Raw genomic sequence first — 20,221 nt, 5'->3', positions numbered from 1 at the left:
GTCATATGAGGAAGCTAACATTGTCGAGGCATAAGAACACGCTAGGTGACACTGCCATTCGCAGTGGACAAGTTGATCCAGTCTCTGCTTTTTTCCATCCCTATCCTAGATAGGTATATGCCCATGGGTCCTTAGATCTGCAAACTGTTTAAACTGAAGAAAAGGAAGTGTCCCTTAACCATCTAAGGCAAGAAATGAAGAAGATGATGGGGTTTGGAACCTCAGAGACCTGGTCAGAATTCCAGTCTTAGGAGTTCTGTAAGACTTGGGCTTTCTTCACGGCCCATCTTTTATCTTTCTGCGCAATCAACAGCAAGGTAGGACTTTTGTGCACCACAAGACTGCAAAATCTTTGGCAAAGCCACTTCATCTCTAGACATTTGTTACAGCACCCCAGCTAGTATCCATTTCTGTCTTAGGCTGCTCAGTCTACTTTAATGAAGACCATGGACTGAGTGAGTGGCTTATAAACAATAAAAACATACAATGGTATTATATAAAAATATATAGTCGGAACAACTAGATTTGCAAACAAAAACTTTGGGAAAATTTTGTTTTGTTTTCAAACATTGGGTGACAAACACAACACAACCACAGCCATCTTTCCCACATAAAGAAAGATGTAGCCATCTTTTCCAAAATTGTGGAACAAATGAATTTTGTGAACAAAGGTACCACTGTATTCCTTATAGTTCTGGAGGTCAGGAAGTTCACGATCCATCCTGCAACAGATTTCCTATCTGGTGTGGGCCCGTTCTCTGGGTTACAAATGGCCAAACTCTTGCTTTGCTTTCATATGGTGGGAAGGATGGGGAAGTTCTCTTGAACCTGTTTTACAAAGTCCCTTATAAGAGCAGACTGCCCGTTGCTCTCTCCTGAGAAATGAAGCCCTTGCTGTGACCTGTCCCTGACCTCTCCTTCATCCTATTCACTGAGCTATGCAGAGCTGGCTATATTGAAGCAAATGTCCCTCAGTTGGCTAAAAGAATTTTATGGAATCCAGCTGAGGCCCTGATGATCTCCTTAAAATCAAAGCAGCAACACTCAGGCGAGAGTAGCCTTCCGTGTTGATGCTTGGAATGGAGGCTCGAGTAGGAACCTGTGAGATTCCAGGGCTAAGACATGAGATAACATCTCAGCTGAGGCCTTGGGGCTCAGAATCAAATTATATCTTCCTGGTAATAAAGGTGCCAGCCTTGCATACATCAAAACTATCTGTGTATTGCTAATTGGATGCTTCTATGCCTCGTACGGTCACAGAATTTCTTTTCCCTGTGCACTCTGCCCCTACCCCGGCACACCTCCCTGATTGATACCAATAAAAGCTATGAGGTTTTGGAGACAAGGCCTTTTGTTCCACAGAGAACATTGGTCATCCCAGAGCTCTTCAGCTGCGGACTATTCTCTCTGTGTCGTTCTTTTGCACGTGTGCCATATTGCCAGGTGGGTTAGACTGATACCCTCATTGAAGGTTTCAGTGCCCAATCCCCTTCATAAGGGCTCTAACATCGGTTTGGGCATTCGGGTTTCAACATGTGAGTGGGGTGAGGAGCTTTCAGTTGATTGCGGCTTCATTGTAGTGCTTTCTGTGCATTACAGGTGTGTCAAGAAACCAGGTAAGAGGCCAGGACCATAGCAGTGCAGAGAAACAAGTGGAACCTGCACCTGCCCATGGTCACACTGCCAGGAAGCAGTGAACCTAGGCCATCTGCCTCTAGACCCCAGACTCATTACCACACAGGGACATAACCAGTGTTTAAAGGACACCTGTGCTTGTGGTTCTATGTTCATGATGGAGACAGATTGGGTACTGGGGCTAAGGTTTAGGGAAAAAAATGAAGTGGCTTCCTCAAAGGACAACATGAGTGGCAGAGCTTGACCTGGTTCTCAGCATTCCAGCTTCCATCCCAGTGCGCTTTGCCCCTAGGTCAGACACATTTGGCCTGGCATATTCAGTCAAGGGACCTGGACATCAGAATTGGAGGTTGTAGCACAGGCAGGCCAAGCTGGTGGCGTGCACCAGGTACGGGGTACAACCAGCCATGGGAAGTACCTGGGCATCACAAGCTGTGGGCAGCAGCAAAATGTGGAAGAAAACCAAGTTTGTGAGGATATAAGACACACTGAGCACTCTCACCTACACTACTGGGACTCATTTATTCTTTCTGTAGCCCTGGACATCAGTAAGAAGTGGCCGAGTGGCCCGATGAGGCAAAGGAAGTGGCATTTCAATTTCAGCCTGGTGACTGAAGCTTGTGACTGTCCATGCCTGTGTAGTGGCCCTAGGACTCCTCAAACCTCATGCCAAGGGTAGGAACTGTTCTCAGTGCAGAGTGTAGGGCCAGTGGGTCAGCTGACTGGAGTCATGGGGACAGAGAACATGGTCATCTTTGTCACTGTTCTTTAGAGTCAAGCTTGGGACAGCCTGGAAGCCTGTCACTCATCCTTGAGTCACTGGCTGTGAGCCCTGGCGTAGGCCTGGCCCCATGTAGGCTGCATAGTGGGTGTGACACTGGGTGGCACACAGTCACAGCTATGGAACTTACTATTATGCCTATTTTACAGATAAAGAAATGGGACTCAGCAAGACTGACTTGGCCTGTTCCTGGTGGGGCTGGGAGCAAACTTCCTGCAGCAGGTCCATCAGCAGCTAGCCATGTTTGGGTGATCTGGGGAGGAGTGGGGAAGAGCCCAAGTTCCTGTGCCCAACAGGAAGTGGTGAGAGGGGCCTAGTCTGGATCAGGCTTGGGATCTGTAGGGTCCCACCAAGCAGAGTTCTAGCTAGCTACACCGGTTGGATCCACTCTGATCAGGGCCAGTGCCATGGTTCTGAGCAATCCATCCAGCCACCAAAACCCCAGCCAGGCCATGGGAAATGGTGACAGAAGCCCAGAAATAAAGGCAAAGCTCAGGCTCAACCAGGGCAGCAGAGAGCAGGGCAGGTGAGCACGTGTGAGTTTCAAAAAAACCTCAGCTCAATTCCTGTCTAAGCTAGTTAGTAACTGAGTGACCTTGGGAAACTTACATACCCTCTCTGAGTCTTGCTGTGTCCATCCATGGAGGAAGGAAACACCTAGCCCAGGGCAGTGCTGGCCAGGAGTCTGGGCAAAACGCCTGGATAAAACAGCTGTCCTGGACTCTGGGTCTGTTGGCTTCATAACTAGTCCCACCTTCCACCTGCTGGTGGGATTGAAATTCCTTCTGGGATCTCCCAGGGTCAAAGCTGGCCTGTGGCAGGGCATGGTCTCAGCCAGTGGGTGAGGGGCCACAGGACCTAGGTGTTGGGCTTTGAACAAGCTGGCACTGCCCATGCTGTTACCAGGACACAAAGATGGTAAAATAGGTATTTGAGACTTCTGCGCTGCAGGCCCACAGAGTGAAATGAGCATGGAGTTCAACCTAAATTAAATGTCACCAGGGCTTCCTCCCACCCCCCATTCCTATTTGGAGCTCTCTAGGGCAGTGTCCATGTCGTCCTGAAGCCGGACTCCTTGGTGTCCTGCCCCAGGCAGCGGATCTCTTCATCTCCCTGGAGCACTGGGTGACAGGCCAGGAGTGAAGGGGCTTTGCACACCCACCCCAGACTCCAGGCCTCTTCTGTCCCCATGCACACAGGAACAAGCCTTTTTGTAGAGGACGTGGCTTTCTCTGTTGATTAAAGGGAGAAGAGAAAGGTGCCAAGTGGGAACAAACAAGGGCCTCCTCTTCCCCTTAGCAAGTTTTGCCACGGCTCAAGCTGGTTTCACAAACTCACTGTGGTCACATGAGACTCAAGCCCAGAGCAGAGGGGTCAAACGGCACAAGCTTCTCATAGCAAAGGGTGCCGAAGAGCCCCTCTGCCTGGACATGTACTCTGTGTCCCTCCCCGGAAGGGAAAGGACCTTTGTAATATGCCCAGCTAAGATAACACGGCAGCACTTCCTCCAGTGAGGTGGGTGTAGCCTCCTTTCCAGGCTGCCCCCTCCTGCCCCTCCACTACCTGCTGGCTTCAAATCACTTCTCTAACAAGGACGCCTCCTCCACTTCCGGCTACCCTGCCCTGACGGCATGAGTCACCCACTGCGTCTTGCTGTCATCTCCAGGGTGGTCTCCTGTGGGCAGCTCACACACTCCTCTTTTGCTTTAACACAGGCATGTGCTACATGAGTCACCAGCCAGACCCACGCCCCGCACTAGCCGTACCATGGTGGGGTGGGGCAGGGCTGGACTCCTACCAGGGAGGGAAGAGTGCTTTTTTCTCTTCTTTCTTTTTTTTTCTTTTTAGTAGCTATCAAGTTGAGAAAACCTCTCAAGGGTGTCTGCTTCAATTCTGCAGCCACGGAGAGTGAGTGTGAACCAGACTGCGACGGTGGGGGGATATAAGCCGCTGCCACCGGGTGGATTACCATTGCTTTCCGGTTTAATCAGCCGTCCACAGGACACTCGGCACAGCCTCCCTGGGGGACTGGGCTCCTTCATAGCTCTTGAGGCTGCCTCTTCTGGGGGCTGCTTGGTGGTCTTATGAAAAAGCTCTTAGACTGATCAGTTCCATGTGTCTGGTCCCAAAGGAGCCTCTTTTCCTGGGGAACCCCTTTGTGGGTGCCTTCGAGGCACCTCAGAATCCAAATTCCTATATGTGTCAGTCATTACAAATAGCAGGGCTTGGGGCTGGGGGTTTAGCTCAGCGGCATAAGCACCTGCCTTGCAAGCAGGCGGTTGTGAGTTCGATCCCCGGTACCGATAAAAATGAAAAAGACAAAAAAAACAACAACAACAACAAAAAAAAAAAAAATAGCTGGCTGCAGTCTCCCCAGGCAACCTGGGCACTGGCTTTGGAAGCCACACTTCAACATTCTTAACTACCAGATCCGATCCAGAACAGGGCTACCTGAGCTCTGCCAAACAAAGCTTGAGAGCCCCTGGACACCTTTAAAGTGGGCACCTGAGAAACCCCGGGTGCCAGCTGGGCTGTGAGGCTTGGGACTGCGGTGTGCTTACCTGCTGGCTCCCTGGCCACTTCCTTTTATCACCTTCCTCACCTGCTGCTGACTGTGGCTCAGTCTTCAGGGACACGGAGAGGAAAACAGGAGGCAGGGCAGGGCAGAAAAGAATCCTCAGCTCCTGCTACAGGCTCAGCAGGCTGGAGGTGGCCCTGCTCACCCCAAGATCACAAGGTCACATCTTCAGGCTCCAGGGTCACTCTACCTTCCCCTCTTCCTCCAGGCCTAGGAGGAAGAGCCTCGCCGTTACCATTCTTGAGCAGTGCATACCATCTCTTGGGATTCCTCCACCTACTTTTATAATGTCCTCAAGAAATAGGATTTTTGCAAAAAAGAAAGGGACCAAGAAATGGAGGGGAAGAGAAGGGATGAAAATAGAATTAAGATGTATAACAGACATGTACCAATACCCCAAAGGAATGTAAACATAAACCGCAAACATGTACTGATAGAAATAAAGCCAAAAAGAAAAAAAAAGAAAAAGCCCCAAATCACCCAATTGCAGTAAGTTGCCTCTTGCCAAGACCCTAACCAATACTGACACAGTAAGGCTGCATTGAATACTCCAGGATTTATTGGGCCCTTGAACCAATGGTCTTGATAGACTGTAAACATAAATGTTAAAAGATTCTGCCCTGGTCCAGGCCATAACCCACCAAGTCATAATGAATCTAGGCCTGATGAGCTTGCACCCTGGCCCAAGCCGTAACCCACCAAGTCATAATGAACCTAGGCCTGATGAGCTTGCACCCTGGCCCAGGGAGGGCTCCAGAGCCTGTGGAAGGCAGGAAGGACTCAGAAAGGAAAACCCATCTCTCTGGGCTTTCCAGTCTGGCTGGTGAGTACCAGCTCACCCAGAGAACCAGTGGTCTGTGCTGGTTTGGACTTGAGCCTGAGGACTGGCCATCCCAGGGGGACCTCCACTCTACTCCACGGGGTCCCCATCAGAGAAGAGAGGGCTGAGACTCTCTGCCATCTTTCTGGGAGACTGCAGCATATCACCAATGGGTTCTGGACTAGTGGCAACTCAGATTCAAACACTGAAGTGTCCTTCAGCTATGAAGGTGATTTCCCTCTTTGTAATTGTCTTCTTCACATAATCCTTATGAGTCATGTTAAAGGGTCTGGAATGTTTCTCCTTATACAGGATGGGCAAGGACATGGCTCGCTGGCATCTTGGGAGGGCAGAGACCCAAACATGCTCTGTTCTCTGCACCAAGAAAAACACCAGCCTTCCCTCCATGCCCTGTGAGCCCTTGGCCTCACAGCCCCATCACCCAGGGGCCCAAAGCCTCATTCAGCACGGATGTTCTTGCCGCCCCTCCTAGATGAGATGCTCCAGTAGGGCCGAGCAGGCTGAGCCCAGCATCAAGCCCACATATATGTAAAAGGACATTACCACCCCGGTGGCCTCAGCCAGCTCCCTGGGCACAATCTTGGGCCCATAGATGAGAGCCAGGGTGCTGAGGTAGCCATTGCTCAGCCCTAGCAGGCAAGTGAAGAGCATGGGGTAGATGTCTGACTGGAAGACCACCGTGGTCAGGTGGACGCGGGGCTGGTAGTTACACAACACGAAGAGCGGGATGAGGCCAGTGCGCAGCAGTGACAGCACAGGGAGCACCTTGCTGTTGGGGCCTGGCAGCTGGATCCACGCTGTGATCTGCCGGCCGCATAGGTCCGAGAAGTTGAGCAGGAGGAAGGTGGTGAGGGGCACAAAGAATTTGGTAGTCCACGGTGAGCCCGAGCTCTTGTGGAGGGATTCGATGTTGGTGGAGATTGCAGGGAAGATGAGGGCGGTGACGAAGAACAAGTAGATAATGCAGAAGCCCAGGCCAGCGGTCTTCTTTAGGATGGGTCTCAGGGGTGGCGTGTGGGACTCAACGGACTTGGAGGCCACCAAAGGAGAATGGAGGGAGTCCGGTGTCAGTCCCTCTTCACCAGAAAACACATGGACAGGACCAACAGACTTCATGTGGTACCTGCAGGGAGGAGAGTAGTGTGGTTAGAGGCCACCACAGAGTTTGTTTGGGACTTCCAGGGATGAGGGTGGGAGACCTCGGATTCTGTGCAGCCACAGTGAGTGCCCAGAGCAGCACCTGCAGGCCCAGAACACAAAGCCTAGGCCTTGGAGCATCCACCAGCCCAGATTCCCTGAGATGATTTATGCTGGTGTGGGTGGCCAGGCGAGGCTGTTTCCAGCCTGCTATTTCCAGTCTGCCTGCCAGGCTAGTCTCTGGGTCAGTGGTGGTGGCTATGCCACAAGCAGGGACAGAAAAGACCAGCCCTGACCATCATGAATTGAGCTGAGGCTCCTTTCTTGGCTCATCTGTTTCTGTTTTGGAGGAGGGAGGTAGAAATCAAATAGCATCTTAAAATATGAAATTTTAAAATCATAAAAACTAAATCATGCATAACTATTCCTCTTAAATGCATATATATATATATATATATTATCCATAATGCATTTTCACATCTGTTGGCCAGTTGCATGTCATTTTTGAAGAATATTTATGTAGGGCCTTTGCCCATTTTTTAACTAGGTTCTTTTCTTGCTATTGAGTTCCTTATCTATTTTGGATATTAGCCCATTACCAGACACATGGTTTGCAAATTCTTTCTTCCAATGCACATATTGTCTTATACTGCAGGAGTTAAACAGATATGCAATCTTCAAAAAAGCATCAGTTATCTAGGCAGTATCCCCTTTTCCCTTCTGTCTCATAACTTTTTTTATTTTTGGTACACAGTTGATTTTTTCCAAATAAGGACCCAGAGAAAGTTTGCTTGTATACATGAATGCAATAAGCTTTCTGGCCTGGAAGTCTTCATTTTCTTTTGTCTTTTTTTGTCCAGGGGTAGCTCCCCAGTCTCAGTTTTACTGATTGCATCAGTAAATAAAGGACACTACCCTGTGCCTGTCTTCCTCCACAGGGACACATGGCCCTGTGTCCCCTCTCTACTGAGTTGCTGGATGATGGTTCGGTGTCTCATACACATCCCAACTGCTCCCCCATAGATGGACATTTAGGTTGGTTCTAATTTTTCACTCCTACCAGTAATAGTGCAATGGATTTCCCTACACATAAACCTTTACATGTGTATCCCAATATTTTGGTAGGGCAGGTTTCTACAAGAGTGGATTATTGGATTAAAAGGTTTGCACCTGGGCCGGGGATTTAGCTGAGCAGCATAAGCGCCTGCCTGGCAGCGCAAAGTGTGAGTTCGATCCCTGGTACCAAAAAAAAAGTCTCAAAAGGTTTGTACCTTTAAAATTTTTATAGATATTTATAAAGTGCTGTCTGCATAAGGAGTACCAATTTATCTCTTCCCTGAACTACTCTTGCCCACCCTAGTAAGCAGCTCTTAATCTCCATGTGGCATTTGGATTTTTTTTTCAAATATCTGACCACAGCTCCAGGTCCTCTCCTTCAGTGGCTCTGGCTCTGTGGAAGCTGTCCACTAACAACTTCTGGCCCTAGCTCCTCCTGCTAAGTTCCTCCAGTCTACAGTTCCTTCCCCTCCCCAGTGAGCCCTGCTGGCCTCCTCTCAAGTCAGAGTTCATCCGCGAAGCTCCAGGAGCTCAGCTCTCTGTGGGAACCACCTGTCATCCTTGGTGGGTTTCTGCAAAACCAGGACTCTCAGCCTGGGTTTTAATTAGGAGAGCAACAGAAGCTGCATAGGTAGCAGGCCCTGGAGGTTTCTTCTCAGGTGCTCAGCTCCAAGGCTTGGCCTGCCCAAATGCAGTGGAAATAGGTGACCAGCTGTCTTGCTTTGCTTTAAAAAGTCCCAGGTGACAGGGGCAGGTTGGCTATACTACTGGCAACAGATGCACCAAAGCACTCTCAAAACAAATATAGAGAAGAGCAAGAGTGGGTGATTCTCTGCCCCTTCATTTATTCAAGGATTCAAAAATATTTTCATAGAGGGTGTGGTGACAGGTGCCTATAATCTCAGTACTCAGGAAGCTGAGGCAGGAGGGTTGTGAGTTGGAGGTTAACTTGGGTTACATAGCAAGACACTGTTTCAAAATTAAAAAAGACAAATCATAAGCACCCAAGGTGCCAGGCTGCCTGGGACCACCAGTGAGGCAGCAAGACCTCAGGACTCACAGGGTTGCTGACATGGTAGCATAGTGGGGCAGTTCTGGCTCATGAGTTTGTCCATGCCTGGAGGCTATGCTTTAAAAAGAATAGAACATGAGAGAAGGCCCAAGACTTTTTTTAAAAAAAGAGCAGAAAGCAAGAAAGGAAAAGGAGGAAGTAGAGACAGAAAGCAGAAGAGTCTCAAGGCATGAGAAGGGATCCTGAGGGCGGAGAGAAGCCCCACAGGGAAGCGGGTGATTAGAAGGAAAGATCAGGAGTTGTGATCAAATCCTGGCTCTACTGCCTGCCTGCTGCAGGACTCAGGCAAGTAAGTCAGCTGCCCTGATCCTTGGTTTTCTAATTTGTGCACTGGAATAATAATGAATATCAGTGTATGAGGAAAAGGGCGTGTGAGTATTAAGTGGTGAGATTTGACACTCGCAGCGTGGCTGAGCTTGCTCCTGGAGCAGGGGCGGGCCAGAGAATCAGAGCTAACTTTCTTCCTCTCTCTCTCTCTCTGAGGGTTGAACTTGGGGTCTTCACACTGACCTTCATCCCCAGCCCTTTTTAATTTTTATTTTGAGACTGGGTCTCCATAAGTTGCTGAGTTGCCCAGGCTGGGCTTGAACTTGCAATCCTCCTGTCAGCCTCCCGGAATGCTGGGATTATAGGCATGTACCACTGTGTGACCTTTTATCATTATTATGGCTAAGTCCTCACTTCTGCTGCCTGCTTTCCCTGTCCCCAAACTTGCAAACTTCAACTGCTTGAGGATCCAGTCCGATCCAGGGTCTTTCTTTTTTTTGTTGTTTTTTTGAGGCAGGGTGTTGCTATGCAGTTCAGGCTGGCCTTGCGCTCACTGATTTTGAACTTGCAACATCAGCCTCCCAAGCGCTGGGATTACAAGCGTGAGTCACCATGTCCAGGTTTTTTTTTAACCAGGGATGGAACTCACAACCTCACACTTGCCAGGCAGGCTCTTACAGCACTGAGCTATATCCCCAGCCCTCTGATCCAAGGTCTACGTCAGCCAGTGCTTCCAGCCAGACACAGGTGGAGGCCCGGGAACACAGAGAACAAAGCTCACAGGAGACTCCACCCTCATGGAACTCACATTCTGCTCCTGCGGGGACTGGCAATAAACCAAGAGCCGGACATCAAATGCAATGAGGTGAGGAAGAAGGAAGGGCCCTGCGCACGGAGCAGCGGGGGCAGCCGCAGGTCCTCACCTGGCATACTCCAGCCTTGGCAGCAGCAGGTACAGCCCCATGCAGAGCCCCAGGAAGACGACTGCCGTCAGGAAGAAGGCCAGAGCGCTGTCCCTCACATCATTGGATGCGGCCAGGTCCACTAGCGAGGCCACAGCACTGATGGTGCCTCCCATGGCTCCTCCTGTGGGGAGCAGAGGACAGCACAGAGAAGGTCAGGGTGCATGTGCGGAGGCACAGCTGCGGGACCTCTGTTCAGACCAAAATAAAAACTGCCCCCGCCAGGTGAAAAGTGCCTAAATTCTCACTACTCTGAGGCCACAGCAGACAGGAAGGGTCCCGGCCCAAGTGGTCAGATTTTGGAGGTAGGGCTGCTCCCTGGCTCTCACCTGGTCCCTCTCCTTCTGTTTCTTGTCCTTCTAGGAGGCTTGGGTGCGGCTCTGGGTGGCCCGCCTCAGCTCTGCCTGCAGCCTCCACGGCTATCCTATCGGGGGACATCCTTCCTTCACCCACACTGCTGCTCACACGCCTCACTCACATGCACATGCACACTTGCACAGTACATAGCCCCTGCCAAGGAACACTGTTTTTGCCAAGCGCTTCCATGCATGTGACCCGTGTGACCAGGTGCCCGCCACATCTCTCATGGCTACCTACCACCCTTCACTTGCTAGGCAGCTCAACCCAGAGAAAGGACAGTGACTCCAGGAGCCCACCAGATGTACACATGACATCTACTCCATCTCGGGTTGGCTGTGACCCTGGTGCTCTTGTGAATTCTCTGGGCCATAGTTTGCTCGTGTGTGAAATGGCAACAAGACCCGGCTGGCTCACATAGCTGCCTTGAAGACTGACAGATGACACTGGGAAAGGACCTGGGACACAGCAGACTGTCATCAAGTATTGGTTCCCTTCCTGACCACAATCATGTGGTTCCTTCTGGGAGTCAGGGTATCTGTTTTTTGATCATCCAGCCACGAGGAGTCAACTTGTGCTAGCCAAGAGTCACAAGGCTTGAGAGTCTTGCTGTGTGGGCAGACTCTCCCCAGACTGTCTACGGGCCCAGAAAATGGGGTCAATGTGCACCCTGCTCATCACACAAGACTGCAACAAGGGGAAACAGGACCGAACTGCAGTTCTCAGTGCTAGAAGTGGCTGGGTCTGTGTCTGATGGGCTGCATGGCACATCGGCTCCCTTAGCACACCAGGAGCTAAGCCCAGCCTCAAAGGGAAGGCACACTGCCCACAGCCAAGGGCGAGAGGGTTTGTGTGGCTCCACTTTTCTGCCCACTGTTGTGCAAAGGGACGGACGAAGCCCTGTCCACCACCAGTGACTCACTCACACTACTTCACATCTCTGTGGGGCCCCGATAACAGTCCCTGGCCCTGATGGATGAGCATTGCCCCTAACTTCCCCAGGATGAGTTCTACTGGCTTGCATGGGGCCAGAAACTAGTGCTTCAGGAAAAGCATAGTACACATTAGCAGAGTGATTAAGAGCACCGACTCCTGGCTCTATTACTTCTGGCTGTGTGACCTTCAGCAAGTCCCTTAACCTCTCTGTGCCTTTGCTTCCTCATCTATAAAATGGGCTGTTAATGGTGCCCACCTCTGAGGGCTGTTAGGAAGATTAAGAGGATTATTACATGTGAAGTACTCAGAACAGTGCCCGACACAGAGAAGCAACAAACACCAAATAAATCCTCTCTGATTCCAATTAGGTACTGGGCTATTTCTGTCCTTCCTACATCAAAGCAGTAACAACAGGGTAAACCCTTTGCCAAGAGGGTGCCCACTTCTGAGAAGCAGTAATCCCCACCTGGGCGTTCTGTAAGAAGTGGGGTGACACACAGTACGACATGCGGTGGCCGCCCGAGGAAGCGATCTGAACATCCTGCCTATTGATTTGCCCCTCCCTTTCCCACTCGGAGAGAATTCACAATATTATCGTCAGCAGCCAAGCAGGCCTCCGGGAGCTCATCCTTCATGACTCCCTACTTTTATCTCATCATTTATGGAAATGCATGCAAATGAGGGATTTGAAAAAAAACACCAGCACAAAACAAATGAATTGTTTCTCAGATGCCAACATGTGCAGAATTCACAGATGGGCTCCTCTGGACAGAAAGAAACAGGGGGGGTGGGGGTCTCTGGGAGCTCGGGACCCCTCTGATGTTCTGGGGTGTCACATGCCATGATGGCCTAGCACAGCTATGCCATGGCGGGGAATCTTGGTGACTGATGCTGAGGTCTAAGTACTAAACTTCCCCACCTACTTATCTATTTAAATTTTGAGAAGAGGTTTTGCTAAATTGCTAAATCACCCAGCCTGGACTTAAAACACACAACCCTCCTGCCTCAGTCTCCTTGAGTGCTGAGATTACAGGCATGTGCCACCATGTCAGGCTATCGCCTCTTTGTAAAACTGGATTTTCTGAAAAATTCACAGGAGACTCTCAGTCCTGGAAGGTTGGGCAGTGGAGGACAGACCGAAAGGGCCATTACCAAAATAAGTGGTGTGTTTGTGTAGTGGTTGACTCCCGGCCGGGTGGCTGGCATGGCTGAAGTTACATGGAAGATTACTCCAGCAGAATGGAAGGAGATGCAGGATAAGAGCTCTTTTTGAAGCAAGGGGTGACAGAAGGGATTAACGTGTGATAGCCACTTCCCTCGGCCCAGACATACCTTTCTTGAAGTGTTGCTAGGAGCATGTTGACTATACTTGGGAAACTTAGCAACGAGTTCATTTTGATTTTATTTTGGGCCCAAGGGTTTCCCAGGATAGAGCTAGGAGCTTAATCCTATATCAAAAATGGCAAACAGACTGCAGCTTACATCTTGACTCTGATCCGTGGAGAGTAATTGCCTCAAGTGCTGTGTGGAGAAGGATTTAGAGGCTCAGAGGGAAAGATAGAGATCTATTAGTGATGTCTGGCACTGGTGTGGTGTGGGGAGGGGGACATCTGCTTGTCAAGGTTCCTAGTTAGCCTGTGCCGTCCTAACCGGCACTGATAACTAATGGGCGTGGTACAGATTCCCTGTGCAATCTTCTTCCCAGGGGGATACTGTTCAAAGCACTCCTCCACCTTGCTTTGGGGGCCAAGGTCTCACAGGAAGGCACAGATGTTGACAGAATCAGCTCTGTTTACATGGTGGGGTTGTGTGGAAGAGACAAAGCAGCCACGGCGCCTCTAACAGGCGTAGCATCCTCATGGCAACTCCAGTTAGTGGCTGGGGCCAACTGAGTGTGAGCAAGCTCCGGGAACCTCACAGCCTGGGGGACCAGGGAGATTGCTCCCTCCTCTGTCAGCTCTTTGAGGATGCATGCTCAGTCATCTTTGAGTCCCTGGGACAGGGTAACTCCTCTATAAGGTATGAAAAGAAAAAGCAGAAGAGGGAAAAGAGGAAAAACAAGAGAAACAGGAGAAGGGAGGACTAGAGGAGGAGGAGGGAAGGAGAGAGGAGAAGACTGGTCTCAGACCCTGCACCTCAATGGCAAATTGGCTGCCATGCGGGCTCCCTCCCCACCTGTGCCTCCAGCCTGATTTCCTTGGTCACTGCCAGGGTCCCTGTTGTCTTGAGTCTAGTGGAACTCGTGACTGTGGTGGAAGTAACCCTATATGACCAAGTTGAAAATAAAGCTGTGCCTCGGCCTTTGGGGACACTTATTCTGTGACCACACACCATGTCCAAGGAAGCCCACACAGCCATGGCAAGGCCCACATGGAGAGGAGCCGAAAAGGGCTGTCCCTGCCCACATCACAGATCTGTGACCAAAATAAACTAAGCCAGAGTCCGGGGTGGTTTTTCTCACAACCATAGGAAGCGGAAAGGCACACAGCACACGTTTCCTTTTCTGAAAGACCATGGGTAACCCCCATGTTCCTCCCCAGGCCCCGAAGAACCTGGCAGCTGCATGACCAGCTGTCACCTGATATCAGCGCCTGCGCATTCCTCATGGGGAAGGAGCCGGTCAGGCCGAAGACGCTGCTGTTGAAGATGGTGGCAGAACCACTGACGATGGCCATGCAGATGATGGTGACCGTAAAGAAGCCCCGGGTCCAGGAGGAAGTATCCACCTTCACCAGCACAGACATCACCACAAAAATGGACAATGTGACGACCAGGGAGGCCAGGACGCGGACCTGGACAGGAACCCTGGGTGAGGATGCCAGAAGTGATTAGATGTCCCCTCCTACCCTCTTGTTCACAAGCCATGTGGCCTTGGAAAGTGGTTTGAGCACCCTGGTTTCAGCCTCTCAGAGAGCTGCCTCTTGAGGGGCGCTGACTGGGGAGGGGACACACAGTGGACACAGCTCCTACTACTGGCTATGAAGTTCACGAGTGGGATCCAGGCAAGTCTTCCACAGTACTGCACTTTTGCTGGCTTTGTCCATTGCTCAGACAACACAGTGACCCCTGGGCTTCCTCCTCCCAAAACTCAGACTCAGCTGTGCAGTGTGGGGGAGGGCAAGCGGCCGCCACCACCATCATCATCAGCATCGTCGTCACGGCGCACAGGCAGTCCTTAGCCTGCTCCCTGTGCCAGGCACCCTCCTAAGTGGTTTCTATGTCTCCCTCGCTCTCTCCCTTGCACCTCTGTCAGGAAGCTGTTCTCCTACAGCCTGCTGATGTGGAAATGAAGCTATAGTCCGTGACAGTAAGGAATTTGCTCAAGGTCACTCAACCATGACCCCAGGGCCTGGCTCCTGTCTGTGCTCTGAGAACAATGCTCCACTGCCCTCTCCGGAACAAACAATACTGGATGGCATAAGCTAGTGTTGCCCAGGGCCAGGAACCCCTGATGCCCCTCATGCCACCCCACATCCCAGCCATCCACTCCTCCCAGCCCCCACCCAGGCAGGAAGGCAGGAAGAAGGCTCTTGGAGAAAGGGCTCATTTTTATTCTAGGAGAGACAGCATCACCTCCAAGGCTGTTTCAATCATCAGATTAGACTAAACTAGAAACCAGATTGAGTGTTTAGTTCATTTTCCTGCTAACCAATGTGTGTGTGTGGAGGGGGGTAGCTGAGAGAAAGGCCAGATTAGATACACGCAGATTTTTCCATATAAAAAAGGACAAACTTGAAAGGTAGAAAATACAGAGATCTATGTACATGAATAGGTGTGAAGTGAGGCGCAGGGAGAAAGCAAAGGATGCTTGCCAAGTGCTTTCGTGGCCCTAAGCTAAGTTGAGCCTCCTCCGATCCTCAGTGGTGCTGTGTAGGCTTTGTGAAGGGTAAGGGGGAGCCTGGAGCTTGAGGAGTCGGAGGAAGCTGGAAGGGGAACCCCGGATGCTGGGCTTCCACCTCTTGCTCACTGTGGTCATGGGGAGCTCATTCTGCAAACCTGCATCCAGCAACTACTGAGTGTCAAAGACTATGGGGTGTGCGGGACACAGGGCCGAGCAACTGAGACACTGTTGTCCACAGTGCTAAGTGCCCCAGACAGAGGCACACAGGATAGGTACAAACCCCATCCTGGGAGACAGGGGGGGCCACTACCTGGAAGTGGTACCTAAGCTGGGCTGGAAGGATGAACATGTGTGTCCAGGGAACTAATGAAGTACTCTGGCTGCAGATGAGATGGGGCAGAGGATGGAGAAATGCACAGCCTTGCCCTAGAGGAACTCATCCACTCTGAGCAGCTAAGGACTTGATACCCAGAGGGGCACTGAGTGGGTGCAGGATCTTTGTCTGCCCTGGGAGTATCCTCTATGTCAACTCATCCTGAGAAGGTGCCAATCATGTCCCCCACAACAACCCAGCCTCAGACATGGCACCAGAACTGGCAGGGCAGTCATACTGCCAATGCTTCTGACTACTAAATGGGTCAGAGATTAGCATGGAACCCACACCACACCATTCGGGCTTCCCCAAGACTGATACATGGAAGCTGGTGGACAGCTTTCTCTGAGTATGTCTAGGCTGCTCACTGTTCCTTGGCCAGCTGTGTAGGGGCGAGGCTGCATAGACAATGGGACAATGCAAAGACACAGACCCGGTGTCAGTGCAGGAAGACATTCCTTAGACCCAATGATGTCTTGTCATGGTTTATGTCAGTGGTCCCAAGCCTCATGCAATTATGGACTTAACCAAATCTAGCATTTGTGATTGGTTCATTGTCTAGCACTCAGATTGGTGGTGTGAGTGTTTCACCCGCCCAGGGGTGGAGCTATGATGTATCTGCACGAAGAAGGTGTGTCTCTCTCTCCTGCTGGTTTGTGTCTTGCTGTTTTCAGCAGCCACGAGTGGCGCCCCGCCATGCCACGCTGCCTTGGAGCCAACTGAGTATGGACTGAAACCTCCAAGAACTATAAGAAATAAACCTTTTCTTCCCTAAATTGGGATGTCAGATATTTTGTCTCAACAGTGAGTAAAAAGTAATCAAGACCTGACAGAAGGCCATTCGGACTTTAACTTTCAATTACAGAAACAGAAAGTTCTCTTTTGTGTCTTTCTCATCTGTTGCCAAGCATATCCACACACTGGGGTTTCAAACTGGGACACAACTCTGCCAGGAACTCTCCAGCGATGCTCCTGGTCTCCTGCCATGTGCCCTTGCTTTTACCACTTTAGTGGGTGACAGGTAACGAACAATTCTTAAGTGCAGCCTTCAACCACTGAAGGGAAGCCTGTGGACCAACACCTCAGATCCTGCAGGGTTAGCACTGCCGTCCGTGGACTGGGAGGACAAGGCACCTTCTCTCCCGCATGCTTCCTTCCTCCCTGCCTTCTGTGGGCTCCCAGCTTCACCTCCCACATTAGCTACTCACATCTATACCCTAGTTTCACAGTCTGTTTCTAGGAAGTCTCCCACTAAGATGCCCACTAAGATCTACACTAAGACTCATCTTCCCAGGGTCTGCAGGAGCCTGTCAGGACAGGGTTGGTGGGTAACCAGAAGGAGCAGCTGAACCTCAGGGTTCCAGAGTGACTGCTGTAAGGTTCCCTGGGTGCTGGTATTCAAGCCTTAGCCCTAATGCTCTGGGTGATCCTGCATACTCATCCCTGGCACATAGGCCCTCGTGTTCCCCACATGCCCCCCAGCAGACACATTGCCTTAGCTAAGAGAGAAGAGCCCTGGCTAGCTCAGCCACCAGCCTGCTGGGTGACCTCAGGCAAACAATAAACCTCTCTGGGCCTCTAGTCTCCTTATCTCTAAAAAGAAACATACCAGACTAGATAATATCAAGGTCTCCAACAACTGATTCTGAATTTGAAGAAATTCAAGTAGAGACAGAGGTTGAGGGGACAAACCCCAAAGTTTTAATCTGTTCCTTGAGCACCTGCTAAATATTTGCTGGACAGACACACTGATGTACAAGAAACACCACCAGTGTGGGGCCGTTTCTCACGCTGGCCTAGACATCCTGGGTGCTACCTGCTTCCCACCTTGCAGCAGGGAATCGCACACAGCCGCCAGGCTTGGATGGTCTCCGCCTCCAGCCACTTCCTCGTGGACACAGTGATGAAAAGGTCCAGCAGGAATGTGGCCATATCAGCGCCCTTCCGGGTGCTGATCACCATTCATTGCTTGAATGGGACGGTGGCTTTGCAGGAACTAGGGGACATCTAACTCAGACCCCTGCACAGGGAGGTGGGGCAATGGGGGGCTGAGGAGCCAAACACCCAATGCTTCACGAAGCAATGCAGTTTGGACAGCTGCTTCTGTCCCCCTAGGTTCCCTTATCTTCACAGGTCTCCTCCATGCCTGCCTATGACCCACTGCCTAAGCCACCAGGACCTCCTTCCAGGGGCTCCTGGCCTGTGGCCCACGCCTGGTGCTCCTTCCAGCCATCATAGTGCTTTCTGAAATGCTCCACATGCAAGCTGCCCCACAGCACCCACAGGACACTTGACTGTCCTCTCTACAAGATGCAGATGCTCTTAGGATTTTAGGGGAACAACTTGTGCTTGTGGTGGGGTTCCTCGCAGTGGCAGGGCATGGCTGAGGTGATAGCTCTGGTCTGCAAGCCTAGGGCAGGCCACACCACCGTGAAGAACCTGAAAGAGGACTGCTGGTGGTATCCAGGATGCTGTGCCACCCCCTTGCCAGTGAGGGCTCAGGCCCCCAGGGCACTGATTTCTTCATATCTCTCCAAAATGTGAGTCCTCCTCATGAGTATTTATGATGCTGCAGATTTAACATAATAAAACACTTGGAGATTATGGATGAGCCAGTCAGAGTGAGTCTGGGTGTTCCGGGAGGGAGAGGAGGAAACACTTCAATCTCGCACATTAAATAAAAAATAGCTTAGCCCCAAACTGTCCTCCTGCAGCCTGGTAACAGTCGGAAGCCTGGGAAGTTTTGCACATCACCGTTGGCCTGGTTCTGGAGGTCAGGCAGGGGCAGGGGCAGTGGCTGGCCTAGGGTGGCTGGTCCCTCCTGGGCATGCTGAGCCATGTCCTCACACAGTGCCCTCCTTCTTTCCCAATATTCTGGGGTCTGGACCAGGAGTGGAGCAGGGAAGGGCTGCAAAATTCAGACTTCAGATGGCCCAGAGGTTCCAAGTACAGACTAGGGAGAGGGTGTCTCCATTCAGACAAATCCTGGTTCCCCTCTTAATGGCTGTCATTAAGGCTGTCATTATTGGCTGTCAACAGGTTCTGCAGGCCTGTTTCCCCATCGCTAATCAGTCACAACTTCCTCCTGCCATGCTGTGTAAGGGTAGAGGCAAAGTTGTACAGGACAGGTCTGCTTGGAAGTACATGTTACTGTCACTGGTGATCTTCCTCCTGGTCTCTTTGCTGCCACCTCTGAGTCCCATCCCTGGGGCTGCTTCCCACCTGCTAGACCTCCTGACCACAGAGGAGACAGCACCAGGGGAGATGCAAGCTCGGGCCATCTTGGCCTCTGTGATCTTGGCACAAGCCCTGACCTACCTGGGAAAACCTCCAACTCCCTCCTGAGATGTTAGGCAGACAAAAAGGGTCACCAAGGCATGGTACCCTTGTTACCATTCAGAGGTGACGCCCAGCTGGTGGGGCACAGAAGGTCTCATCCACGCAGTAGCCTGGATGGCCTGGACTATCCTAGTGGGACAAACTTCCTCTGTGGAGCCAATAGCCAGCAGACAGAGTGGATCGTGAGTGGGCTGGAGGAAAGAGGTTATAGTATGAGGCTGTGGCTTCCCCAACACCGAGCTGCTCTCTTCCCCACCGCCAGGTACTGCCTGGGACCTTGCTCTGTCTATAGGGCTCTGCTCTTGGCATCTTTCCTTCCCTCTTCAACAGTGGGGGCAGCAGGATACTGGCAGCCCCAGAGCCAGGAAGCCGGGCAGGTCAAGGCCCGCAGTGCGTCAGACACTTGCCTTTCAGGTTGCACCTCGGTTTTCAGAGGAGCACATTCCTAGATATCGTCTCATGGGAGGTATCTATGTTCCCTTGGAACTGAGTGGCCTTTGTGATAGCCTTGGTCAGGTGAGTGCAGCAAGTGACACCATATGACTTTGGAGATGAGGTTACAAAACCATGAAGCTTCTCCCTGGCCATCTTGGGCCCTCGCTGTCCAGCCTGAATGAACTTCTGTTACCCTGAGGCCCACAAGTGAGAGATGAGCATCCTCTCTGGCCCCAGCTCAGGAACTGCTCAAGTAACACAAAGCCACAGCTAAGCCTCACTGAACCTCAGAGCATGAGGGGAACTAGCTATTGCTATTATGCAAGTCACTTTGCTTGGGGTCATAATACACAATAGATGGAACAGCTCCATAGCATGACATATTTGGAAAAATGGCCCTGTTCAGGCTTAGCATGCACAGGCACTGGTGCCATCCCCACCTTCCCTTTACCTACGGCAGGCATCACTAATTAATCGTAGCACCTTCCCTGTGGCTAGATTTGCTGTACAATCCTGTTCAACCAGAGGTCCTGGCAGTTTACAAAGTGATTAGAGATGAGTGAAACCCATCAGTGAACTGAGGTCTCAGTGGACCGAAGCCAAGAAAAGCC

The 20,221-nt window shown here is 51.2% G+C and overlaps 1 protein-coding gene across 1 annotated transcript in view; it reads right to left on the bottom strand.

Annotated features, from left to right (window-relative positions):
* Positions 1 to 5,531: 5,531 nt before the first annotated feature.
* The window catches only part of Slc29a3 (solute carrier family 29 member 3), a 34,140-nt gene continuing 19,450 nt past the window's right edge, over positions 5,532 to 20,221 (bottom strand). The window contains exons 4-6 of the mRNA XM_003473595.5: positions 14,201 to 14,427; positions 10,291 to 10,453; positions 5,532 to 6,958 (exon numbers count right to left, since the gene is read on the bottom strand). Of these exons, the coding sequence (XP_003473643.3) occupies positions 6,304 to 6,958; positions 10,291 to 10,453; positions 14,201 to 14,427 (1,045 nt within the window). The 3' untranslated portion in view covers positions 5,532 to 6,303. The remainder of the gene's footprint in view (positions 6,959 to 10,290; positions 10,454 to 14,200; positions 14,428 to 20,221) is intronic.

Source organism: Cavia porcellus, unplaced genomic scaffold (assembly GCF_034190915.1).
Source record: "Cavia porcellus strain 051 isolate PalLab524CR breed Dunkin Hartley unplaced genomic scaffold, mCavPor4.1 scaffold_28, whole genome shotgun sequence".
Classification (NCBI taxonomy): Eukaryota; Metazoa; Chordata; class Mammalia; order Rodentia; family Caviidae; genus Cavia; species Cavia porcellus.
Note: the sequence above shows the minus strand (reverse complement) of the source record. Positions and strands in the feature narration are given on the sequence as shown.